The sequence below is a fragment of the Ursus arctos genome, unplaced genomic scaffold (genome assembly GCF_023065955.2).
Source record: "Ursus arctos isolate Adak ecotype North America unplaced genomic scaffold, UrsArc2.0 scaffold_32, whole genome shotgun sequence".
Classification (NCBI taxonomy): Eukaryota; Metazoa; Chordata; class Mammalia; order Carnivora; family Ursidae; genus Ursus; species Ursus arctos.
Window position 1 is genome coordinate 29,410,683 of NW_026623008.1, and position 12,447 is coordinate 29,423,129.

Here is a 12,447-nt window from a genome sequence, read left to right on the forward strand (position 1 = left end):
TATAACACTTCCTTTTCAAAACACTTTTCCCGATATGGTCTCATTTTTATTTTTATCTCATTGTTATCAAATGGATAAGAAATATTTTATCATAAAAAGTACATTTCAGGGGTGCCTGGCTGGCCTAGTCGGTGGAGCATGCAACTCTTGATCTCAGGGTTGTGAGTTCAAGCCACACGTTGGGCATGGAGCTTACTTAGAAAAAAGTGAGGTACAGATTTAAGTCCCTTCCTTTCTTCTCTTCTTGCATTTCAGGGTTATGCGCCTGCAGGACGAGCTGGTCACCTTGCGTCTAGAGTGCACAAACTTGTATCGGAAGGGCCATTTCACTTCACTTGAATTGGCTCCGCCCTCTACTTTAACCACTACTCATCTAAAGGCAGAACCCCTGACCAAGGGAACCCATTCTTCCTCTACCTCCTGGTTCCGAAAGCCCATGACTCGGGCTGAGCTTGTGTCTATCTCCTCCTCTGAGGATGAAGGCAATCTTCGATTTGTGTACGAACTACTGTCTTGGGTAGAAGAAATGCAGGTGGGTGTATGTTCCAAATGCTTAAGCAGTGCTTTCAGGTTTACTGGATCCAGCAGCTCGTCGAAGGGGGCCAGGTTGCTCTATGCCCCTTGTGTAAACTCTCTTAATTATTAATGCTGCCTGGGACTCAAGCCCCCTTCTCAAACGTTAAATGGGCGGGTTCAGCTCAAATCCTCAAGAATCCCACACCAAATAGTGTAGGCTTTTCTGATTTAAAGCCCTTTGGGGATTTGTTCCCTTTAGCTAATTGCTCAAAGTGGAGCTCATGGGAGAAATTGCAGCCTATAAATCTCAGTCACCTTTTTGGAAATTTCCTCATTGGCAGAGGAGCTTATTCTTCACTCTTTGTTGTTGGTCTTACCTCTTGAGTTTAAGCAAGGCTCCCTGTGTTTCACTATTCTTAGGGGCATTATTTACATGTATTCTAGAATAGTGGTTCAAGTTCGATATTGTCCTTTTTATCCTTCTAATCCTTTTGCTTTCTTTATTTTTAAGATTTTATTTATGAGAGAGAGAGAGCGTGTTCGCATGAGCAGGGGGAGGGGCAAAGGGAGAGGGAGAAGCAGACTTCCCACTGAGCAGGGAATTAGGGCTCCACCCCAGGACCCTGGGGTCATGACCTGAGCCGAAGGCAGACACTTAACTGACTGAGCCACCCAGGCACCCCATCCTTTTGTTTTGTTTTGTTATTTTGTTTGGTTAAATTCTTCCCATGCCCCCATGTACCAGTAAATAAAAACATCCAAAGACAAGCTATTTGAAAATTACCTGCCATTGGTCAATAGTTGATGCCATGAATGAGTTTAACATTTTCAGATATTTCTTTCTTATATCCATTCTGATTGTGAAATGAAGAGCCTCCATAAAGGAAAAGGCCTAAACTATAAAGTTAATCTTCAGTCCACGGAAACATCTTTCTGGTTGGTAAATTCAGGAATATATCCCATAATGTGGCAACAGAAGGCTGCCCCTGCTGCAGTAGTTGGTGGGGTCTAGTCTCCAGCTCCTTTGGGGGTGACAATGGCATGTTTTTCTGTAAGAGACCATGATGGAGACGGCCTAGGTGTCCTCTTTCCCAGTTTTCTACCCTCAACCCCCTTGCCCGGCATCAGTTCTGAAAATTTTCTGTGTTTGCCTATTCAGCCAATTATATACATATTTTTTCTTTTCCAGATGAAACTGGAGCGAGCAGAATGGGGCAATGACCTGCCTAGTGTGGAGTTGCAGCTGGAGACACAGCAGCACATCCACGCCAGCGTGGAAGAACTGGGCTCAAGTGTCAAAGAGGCCAGGTTGTATGAGGTGCGTGCGTTCAGAATGCATTACGGGAGCGCGTGCTGAGGCGGGACAGGTAACGGAGTAGCTTGTACGGTGCAGCTATTTCTGAGGAGAGGGGGGCTCTGGGGGCGCCTGGGTGGCTCAGTCAGTTCAGCATCTGATTCTTGATCTCAGCTCAGGTCTTGATCTCAGGGTTGTGAGTTTAAGCCTCATGCTGGGCTCCACACTGGGCATGGAACCCACTTTAAAAAAAACCAAAAAAGACATAGAAGAAGGGGGCTCTGGAAAAGAAGGATAACCAAGAGCAGCACTTTACAACAAATTCCCTTTCCAAATGAAGTGCCCCTTTTACTCTTTGAAATACCCTCATGAGCAAGGTATTTTTTATTAACCCTTTTTACTAAAAAGAATTGTGATACTGAAAGCTAAGGTCAAAATCAGTAGGTAGTGGGTGCAGTTGCCAAACACGAGCCCTCTGCCCCAAAACTTCATGCTCCTTCCACTTCACCTCCCGCCTGCAGGGAGAGCTGGTACGGAGGAACTATTCACTCAGTCTCTCCCTCCCTCATTCTGTCTTCCCATTTGTGATTTCAGTTTTTCCCTTCAAAAAAGCCATCGAGTAGTTTGGGAATCATCAGGCATAGGTTTTGCTAGAAACCTCCCAGAGTTACTGGAACCACGAGATCTGTCAGCTGTATTCACCCCCACTGAACCGTCCCTCACCCACTGCTGCCCCAGGCTTTAAAACCTGACCCAGAGATTTGTTATCTCAGCTAACCAGTCCCTGTATGTGTGCAGACATAGTTGAAACCATACTGTATATATAGTTTACTTACTTTTTCTGTAATGTATTTTAATTTCATTCATGCCTTCCTTATCAGGGAAAAATGTCCCAAAATTTCCATACCAGTTATGTTGAAACTCTCGGAAAACTGGAGACACAGTATTGTAAACTGAAGGTGAGTTTTAGCTCTTTTGTTCTCCTCACGGACGATCCAGTTCCTTCCAAACAACTGTCTTCGCTAGTTCAGAAAGTTAATGATTCGGCCCTATTTTGTTTTTATGTTTATTAGGTTATATCACTTATTTTGCAATTGTTCACGTGCATTATAACATTTTCTTAATTTTCGCAGTGGGTCAGAAACCACTGCCCCAGAAAGTTTTAATTACGTAGAGCCTGTCCTGGTTTCCGTGTTTCACCAAAGTGACTCTGTGTGCTTTGAGACACCAAAACTAAAAGTTCGAGATCACTAGGAAAGAGACTCCTATCTCTTCTTCGTTCCTGTCTTTCAAGATTGTCCAGAGTAGGACAGGCCTAGGATCATTCTTTACTCAGAGAGCCCCACAAAAACCTGGGGAGTTCTGACTTCTTGCTAGGATTGACCGGGACCCTGGGAGTCCTGTTCCAAACTTGTACTAAATTTGAGTTCATGGAGAAGCACCTAGAGATGAAAACTCAAGGCTAAATTTATTTCCTGGTTATTCTTTGCTTTGATGTCACATGCGCTGTCTTCTGCAGAGGAAAGCCTGGAAATCTAACCTTGTAATCCTTGCTTTGTCTAGGAAACGTCTAGCTTCCGGATGAGGCACCTTCAGAGCCTGCATAAATTTGTCTCCAGAGCTACCGCTGAGTTGATCTGGTTGAATGAGAAGGAGGAGGAGGAACTAGCATATGATTGGAGTGACAACAATCCCAACATCTCGGCCAAGAGAAATTACTTCTCTGTGAGTCAAGCACAACAGACCTGTCATATTTATGTGTTAGCAGAGGGAGACAGAGAGGCTAGTCTGTTGAGAGCTTGGATTTCTGGATTTGCATTCTGCTAGGTAGAAATAGGGACCTCCCTGCTCAAGTGCATCTGTGCATGTGAGAAGTGTACATGGAGAGAGGGGAACCTGAGCCCTAGAATGTATTTACTTAGAATGCATTTAGAAAGGCAGTGTCTTGGGGTGTCTGGGTGGCTCAGTCAGTTAAGTGCCTACCTTTGGCTCAGGTCCTGATCCTGGAGTCCCAGGATGGCACCCCACGTCGGGCTCCCCGTTCAGTGGGGTATCTGCTCCTCTCTCTCCTCCCCCTGCTCCTTCTGTCTCTCTCTCTCTCTCTCAAATATATTTTTTTTAAAAAAGGCAGTGTCTTGGACAAAGAGAGTATAGTCTGCAAGTTGAGTCATTTCAGAATAGCTTTGTGTTTAAGGTGATAGGCTTTGGAGTACAAGAGACCTGGGTTCAAATTCTTACTCCTCCACTTACTGGCTCTGTGACCCTGGGCAAGTTATTTAATCTCTCTGGATCTCTATAAAATAGGATAATAGTACCACTTCAAAGGGTTGTGTAAAAGATTGACTAGCTAATATAGGCAAAGCACTTAGTATAGGGCTTGGATATTGTTTAATGGAGGCATACTCTCGGCTTCTCGCAAATTGTGAATTCTCTTTTATTCATTTAATAATTTCTTGGTCAAAAATCTTCATTAGTAAAATGGGAAGGGAAATTCAGCATTGGACAATGGTATAATTTTATTCTTTTTCAGTGAATACAGGTAGGGTCATTTTTTGCTAAGTGTATTTCCACATCTCAGAGGTTTTTAAGGATTTCATAAACTCTCTGCAAATAAGAAGCTTTTTTACTAACACTTTAGATACTTCTTAATTCCATTAGAGTTTAAAAAATATAAATATCTCCTGATCAGAGAATGGTATATGATTCTTCTGTGGTTAAAGGAGAAAGAATAGATGCTATAATACAGGAAACAGTCTGTCTGAGAATGGGCATTAGGCTATGGTAAAGGTAAAAAGAAAGTGCTTAGAAAGAAGGGTCAGATCTGACAGCAGGGATCAGTATCTAGCTTCATAGAAGAGCTAGCATCTCAGTTGGGTCGTGTACTGTTTACAGAATTTAAAGCCAGAGGAGGGCACTGCAGATTGATGGAAGTCTGAGCAAAGCGCGCCAGTCAGTGATTGGGATCTAAGGGTGTGTCAGGTACTCTGTTAGGCCAGTGGGGACACGAACCAGCCTCGCCTGCCAAGTTATCTCCTTTCTCTGCCTCCAGTGCTCATCCTGTGTTCCCCTCCTTCCTCAGGTCTGGCCCAGGTCCCATGTCCGTTGTGAATCATTCTCCAGTAATTCTAGCATTTTTGCTCTTCTCTGAAACCCTCTGGCATGTGCTGTTTATTCCTCTCATTTTGGCGCCAGGAGGCTCCTTTCAAGTTGGGCGGGGAACACAGCCTTTTCTTTATTGTTCCTCCCCCTTTAATAGCACTTATTGCATACAATCGAATTCCATTTTCAGGAGTTGACAATGCAACTAGAGGAGAAACAGGATGTGTTTCGGTCTCTACAAGATACGGCAGAGCTGCTGTCACTTGAGAACCACCCAGCCAAGCAGACTGTGGAGGTATGTGACTTGAGAATGTGTGGGGGTCAAGTGCTCAGACGTTGTCATTAGAGAAGCATTCAAATCCGAGACTTTGTTCTGTTGCAACACCTGGAGGAAGTGTCAGTGATCGTTTGTCTTGGACCCTCTCTTTTCATCCCAGACCCCAAAAGACTAACAAAGGAGAATATGATGAGAAACTAGAAGAGCTGTAGATTCTTATTGAACCATATTTTTTCCAGTAAGCGTCCAGGCAGATCCTGTCTCTTGTTGTTTTGGTGCCCTTGCCCAGAGAAGAGGGACAATGGAGGAACCGGGAGGGATTTATTCATGTCTGGCTTTTGCTGATCATTTACAACTGACCCTTGAACCACATGGGCTTGAACTGTCCGGTCCCACTTAAATGTGGATTTTTTTTTTTTTAAATAAATACCGTATAGTACTGTAAAGGTATATTCTCTTGTGATTTTTTAAGTAACATTTTCTTTACTGTGGCTTCCTTTATTGCAAGTATATAGTATATATATGGTATCTGATAATATGTAATACACGAAATAGGTGTTTATTGACTGTTTATGTTACCAGTAAAGCTTCCAGTCAACAGCAGGCTATTAGTAGTTAAGTTTCTGGAGAGTCAGAGGTCACACGTGGATTTCCGACTGCATGGGGGTTCGGCGCCCCAGCCCCTCCATTGTTCAGGGGTCCGCTGTAGTCGCAGTTGAGCGTGGGACAGGCCTTTCCTATGTAACCCGAGTTGGATGAAAGGCAAGCCTCTTTCTGATGGCGAGCGCTCAGCTGATGCCCGTCGGTTGTCTCCGTGTATCTTCGGTTGGCCTGTCGCTGGCAGAGCTGCGCTTGGAGGGGAGCGTTGTGCACAGGTGTTGTTAAGCCGTGCCCTTCTGTGTGTGTGTTTGGTTGCTGCAGGCTTACAGTGCCGCCGCCCAGTCCCAGTTGCAGTGGATGAAGCAGCTGTGCTTGTGCGTCGAGCAGCATGTAAAAGAGAATACTGCTTACTTTCAGGTATGTGGACTTTGTGCGTGTGTCTGTGTGTACTGTGTGTGTGTGTGAGAGTGTGCACGCACAGGAGGAGAAGACCCTTTTCCATTCAGGTGTGTGTGTGTGTACACTCGTGCAAGCCTGCACATGGAAGAGGTAGGGTGAAACACACATCTGCATTAGTTAACCTGTACTGTGTAAACCACCCCCCAAAGCACAGCTGCTTAGAACAACAGTCCTTTAGCTAGCTCTTGGTTCTGTGGGTTGGTAATTTGGGCTAGGCTCCGCTGATGTGAGAAAAGATGATTTTTCCCCTCTTGCCTAGCTTATGCGTGGCTGCAGGCAGCTGGCAGGCAGGCGAGGGGCTGGTGGGTGCCAAACGGCAGCACTTCCATGTCAGACGGTGGGGGTGGTGGGGTACAAGTGTGTATACAAGTCCCTAGCATCTAATAGGCTCTCCTAGGGTTCTTCGCGGAGTAGCTATGTTCCACAAACGGCCAGAGAGAACAAGTCCCAGGGCACAAACCCTTTTTCCTACTGTCACATTGATTAATGTGTCACTGGCCAAAGAAAGTCACATGCCCAGCTTCAAGGGGAGAAGTAGACCCTCCCTCTTGATGGGAAGGGCTGAAAAATACCAGGGCCATTTTTCTTTCTTTAGTCGATCACAACATCGAGAATATACTCCTTGTTTTCAGGTGAGTGTGGCAGGAGGAGATAAGCTGTTACCTGTATTTGGCTTTGCCCTAAATGAAATAATCTTCCCGATCATTTCGTAACCTTATCAGTGGATTGGAACATTTGATCACTCAACCTCTAGGCTTTTCACGACGTCTACCTCACAGCCCAGTGTCGTCACTAGCCGTGTTTTTGAGGAAGGGAGGCCGACTGACTTTCCTGTAGGATGCCATAGGCTTTGTGGTTGCCGTCACTCATATTTCTGGACGTGGCGTTTTAAGCCCTCGGTTTCTACGCCTGTGGACTTTGTAATGCAGCATCACGAGCAGTCATCAGTTCTGCCTAGCTCTGCACAGGGAGATGGCTCTTTCTCGGTTAACACCCTTGTGTTGTGATGAGTTGCACATGAGGTACCCCCCTTCCCCCACAGTTCTTCAGTGATGCACGGGACCTGGAGTCATTCTTGAGGAACCTCCAAGACTCCATCAAACGAAAATATTCCTGTGACCACAACACCAGCTTATCTCGCCTCGAGGACCTGCTCCAGGACTCCATGGTGGGTGTTGCGTCAGCGGGATGATTACTTCTGAGAAACAGAGTAAACCATCCCAGCTGCTGCTGTTCATATCCTTGAAAGCTCCAGGGCAATGGGTCATTACTATGCAGTCTGGCTCATATTCAAATAGAGTTTAACCCCAATTTTGTTCTTCTTTTTTTTTCTTTTCTTTCTGTAAAGAAGTTGCTAATAAGATTCCTTTGGGTGTGCTATTGAAGTAACAGCCTAGTCCTCTCCCCTTGAGCCACTTAGTGCTCAGCATACTTTCTTTGCATTGTTTCTATTTTAATTCAGTAGTTGGGACCAAAGATGAGGTGTAGAGCATGAAAAATAGAGTTGAAGGGGATTAGGTGACATCAAATTCTTTTTTACTCTCTCATGAAAAGAGAGTTAAAACCAAACCAGTGAACTAGACCTGAGCCAGATTTTTCCTCGTTGGTAATTTTGTTTTGGTAAAATGAGATACTAGAATATCGACTTTAACTAAGGGTGACGTTAAAATCTTACTTAGATGTAATGCAATATTTGTCCAGTTTATGTAGCAGTACTAACTTTTAAAAAACTTTGTATCCAGTATTTAATCCAAATCAATTTTATATTCATTTTCTCCAATGAATTATTCTTTCAGGAATGCTGGTAATAAAATCAGAGCAGGACCGTTTACATGTATTGAATATATGTTACACAGATTCGGCAGGACAAGGCTCCAGCTAATCCTAGATTAAGATAGAAGAGTATGTAACAGGGAAATTATTTTTTCTATATGAGAAGGAGGGGACTCTCATTTCAGTAGAAAATTATAAGTAAGAGAACCAGAATAACGCCAAACCGTCATTTTTTTTCATGAGTGAGACTTGGGTATTTGCAAACATTTGTATTATTTATTGATTTATTTTTACACTTTCAGGTATTATTAACCTGTGAATGGGTTCACATTCAGTGTTTCACCTGGGCAAATAATCTGTTAATTTAATTAATTTGGAATGAAGGATAAAAGCCTGACGTTTCAGATGTTGTCTCTAGAATGTCTCTCTTGGAGGTACTTCCAAGTATGAAGGAGGAATATAATAATCCTTGGCTATTATCTCCTCCCTTCCACAGAGTACCTTCCTGTCTTAGGGTAACTCCTCTGCAATTGTTGTCATATCTTCTCTTCTCGAGGGTCGCTGCTCTGTTCCCTCCTCTCCAGGTCAGGGGCATCGGGTTGGCGGCGTCATCTGGGCATGAAGTCACCTGGGTCTGCTCCTCAGCTTTTCCTCAGCTTGTCCGTCAGGTTCGGGAGCATCTGTCATGGCTTCTGGTTCTTTTCAGAACTTTTACCACGCTGAGCACTTGGTCTCTGGAACTTGAGATGTTTGGCTATGGGTTAGACAGAAATTGACATCTTTATTGCAAGGAAACGGAAATGGGTAGACCAGCTCTCAAGTATGGAACAGTGTGGCTGTCTCCCTGATATATTCCATTCCTCTTTCTTAACTAATAAGTTAAAGTTGTATTTCTTCCAATCATGCTCCCGGGGACAGGCACAGGTAGTTTATTTAAGCATTTCTTTTTCTTTACTTGCATATTCTTAAATCTTTAATGGCATTTCTTAACATTATTAACTCTTTACTCTCATCACATCTACTTCCATCCTAAGAAAGCCCTCTTCTAAGGACTTTTTAAACCTCAAAATGGGCTTGACACATCCTGGTAATACATGAAAGTTATCTTTTACTCTCTAACACAATTGGTAGTAGATTGCTACCAATTTTGTGGGCAAGAAGTTCATTAGTTTTTAAGATAATGGGGTTTGCAGAGACTTGAGAGCTTCAATTTTGCATGATACTTCTTTCAAACTAGTCAAATTTACGTGACTGTGGCACAGCAAGACACTAAAAGGTAAATCCTAAATCATTTCTCATGATGTCTTCACCAACAGCATTGGTTTATAAATTGTTGGTGGAGGAGCCAAGATCTTTCTCTAGAAAGTTTGACTCAATTTAAGAAAGTGAAATATTACTAGTAGAGCTTAGGAGGTATGATTATTTAAAAATTTCTTAAAGAGCACAATTCTGGCTTCTCCTAAGCGGAAGGCAAGAACTGGCTTCTTCCAGTAAGAAAGTGAATAATGATAATAATAATAGCAACAGCAACGTTGTTATTATTGTTCTAAACTTCCATGCTTTCTGAACCTTATTTGGGGGAATCCTGTGTTAGCTGTGTTTATCTGTATTTGGCAGCTGGCAGTTCTTTTTTTGTTTTCTGTTTTTATTATTTTTGCATGTGGCTTCATGATTCATTGAAAAGGGCACAGGGAGAAAGCTGAACAATTTGAGTACAAAGGCACTTGGTAGAAGACAAATACCCTCTCCTTGTTTCTTTATCTTTGTATTTCTAAGATGGCTCCACCACGGATCCCTACTTAACTGAGAAATGACATTCTCTGAGGGAGTGGAGCACTCAGTTTTCTTTGTTGACTCAGCCTGAGGAGCAACATTAATGTCTTTCTGTGTTTCTTCTCACTTCGTAGGATGAAAAGGAGCAGCTTATACAGTCCAAGAGTTCCGTTGCCAGTCTTGTTGGGAGATCAAAAACCATTGTTCAGCTAAAGCCACGCAGTCCCGACCACGTGCTGAAGAGTACCATTTCTGTGAAGGCCATCTGTGACTATCGGCAGATAGAGGTGAGTCGGTGGAAGGGGTACCTCTGACTTCGGAGGGAAGGAAGGGAGAAGCAAAACCTTCAGTTAGGGTTATGATCGGGAGAGGTCCAATGGTGGAGGTGTTTTGTTTTGTTTTTTTAATTAGAATTTAAACATACTTAAAGAAAAATAAAAGCCCGAACTCTACAGTCTTGACCTGCTCCCTGCCTCGGGTATTGGCATCATCATCCGCCCCATATCCTAAGTGGTGTCAGAAATGGGACTTTGGGGGCACCTGGGTGGCTCAGTTGGCTAAGCGTCTGCCTTTGGCTCATGTCATGATCCCAGGGGAGTCCCACATTGGGCTCCCTGCCCCACAGGGAATCTGTTTCTCCCTCTGCCCCTCCTCCCACTCATTCTCTCAATCTCTCTCTCTCAAATAATAAATAAATAAAATCTTTAGAAGGAAGGAAGGGAGGGAGGGAGGGAGGGAGGGAGGGAGGAAGGAAGGAAGGAAGGAAGGAAGGGAAAGAGAGAGAGAGAGAGAGAGAGAAAGAAAGAAAGAAAGAAAGAAAGAAAGAAAGAAAGAAAGAAAGAAAGAGTACTTTGTAGCACCTGAGTGATACCTTTGGCTTTCCCCCTCTTATCCCCTACAGATAGTAGGACTACCAAGTCAATATCAACTTGTAAATAAATATCCCTTAGATATACCTTTTTCTGTCCCTGCAGCTACTACCCTAAGTTAGACTCTCAGTTTCTTTCACGTGGATCGTGGCATCGCCTCCCCAATTCAATGCGTTCTTTATCCTTCTACCAGCATGTGTTTTTTGTTGTTGTTGTTTTTTTGTTTTTAAGTTTCACTCATTTATTTGAAAGAGAGAGAGAGCACATGAGCGGGGAAGGGGCAGAAGGAGAGGGAGAGAGAGAATCCACAAGCAGAGCCCAAAGCAGGGCTCGATCCCAAGACCCAAGGTCATGATCTGAGCTGAAATCAAGAGTCGGCCACCCAACTGACTGAGCCACCCAGGTGCCCCCAGCATGATCTTAAAAAAAAAAAAAAAAAAAAAGGTCATTTCTCTGCTTACATCCTATAACAATTCCTCAATTTTATTTAGAAAGTGAATTCCTTAATGCGGCTTCAAGGTCCCGAATAATCTTTCTTTACCTCTCTAGGCCAGACTGGGTCATTGTCCCTTTCATGCTTTCCCTGGTAAATTGCATTTTTCACACAGTATTGTAACTCTATACCCCACCAGAATATGTGGAATATGGACCATGTTCGTCAGTTTACCATTTTACCATTCTTTTGTCCAGTGGCCCACCAAAATTCCAGGCACATATTAGGCTCAGTAAATATTTGTAATGCAAAAGAATGAACTTTTCTGGCACTTTTCTGTGTCTCAGTATTTCTGTCTATAAAATAAGGATGATAATGTTGGTTACTTATTTCCCAAGAGAAAGAATTAGTGATTCCAGAATGCTTGAACTTTTTCAGGGATTTGAGTGGGATGACAAGAAGGGAAGAAGAGGAAGTATCACAAAAGCAAAGTTGCAATTATTCGTGTCCCTTTAATGTTTACCCTAATGGTTATAGATGCAGAGAGACAGCTTCCTTATAACTTTCATATACTGACTTACTTGACATGTAATAAACATTTAACACTTGCTTTCTTGATTTATTTGATGTCACAGCCTTTCCTGTATTGTGTATTTATAAGGTTATCTTTTCATCACAATCAGGAACCCTCACTAAGTGATGGCAGATTTCAAAAATGATTTTTTTCATAAGGATTTCACAGCCTTGGAATCAGGCACCATATCATAATGGTTGTTGGTTTATCCATTAGCAGTAACTTGTGAGTTTGTCTCTTCAGATCACCATCTGCAAGAACGATGAGTGTGTTTTGGAAGATAATTCACAGCGGACCAAGTGGAAGGTGATCAGCCCCACAGGGAATGAGGCGATGGTGCCATCGGTCTGTTTCCTCATCCCCTCACCCAACAAGGATGCCATTGAGATGGCCACCAGGTAACTTTGCTCAGCTGCCACCCCTGCTGCTTGGCCTGAGGGAGCTGATGGAGGGATGAATCTGCATTTGTGATCTTAAACGGAGCAGCCAAGTTTTAAAGTTTCTTCTGGTAAAGACCTTCTATGATGATACCAAGTCTAGCACTGGCAGCTACGCTGTAGCTTTTCAGTAAATGCTGATGTTCAGTCGAGATATTCAGTGATCATGCTGGAGTTAAACAGTTTCCTCTCAGAAGACTGATTTTTATATTGATACTAAATTTTCTTCTTTATATTTTATTAATACCATATACATACATATTTTTAAAAGCTGAATTATACCACAAAGCTTATAATAAAACCCACCCACCCCAGAGTTCTACCTTCCCGAGTTTGCTATTTT

The 12,447-nt window shown here is 43.1% G+C and overlaps 1 protein-coding gene across 27 annotated transcripts in view; it reads left to right on the forward strand.

The window, feature by feature from the left end:
* Positions 1-12,447, forward strand: part of MACF1 (microtubule actin crosslinking factor 1) — a 328,942-nt gene that overhangs the window by 174,721 nt on the left and 141,774 nt on the right. For all 27 annotated transcript variants that reach the window (XM_044390486.3, XM_044390500.3, XM_048221817.2 and 24 more), the window contains 9 exons: positions 256-532; positions 1,706-1,834; positions 2,692-2,769; positions 3,374-3,535; positions 5,100-5,204; positions 6,108-6,203; positions 7,288-7,413; positions 9,926-10,078; positions 11,911-12,065. In XM_044390486.3, the coding sequence (XP_044246421.2) occupies positions 256-532; positions 1,706-1,834; positions 2,692-2,769; positions 3,374-3,535; positions 5,100-5,204; positions 6,108-6,203; positions 7,288-7,413; positions 9,926-10,078; positions 11,911-12,065 (1,281 nt within the window). The remainder of the gene's footprint in view (positions 1-255; positions 533-1,705; positions 1,835-2,691; positions 2,770-3,373; positions 3,536-5,099; positions 5,205-6,107; positions 6,204-7,287; positions 7,414-9,925; positions 10,079-11,910; positions 12,066-12,447) is intronic.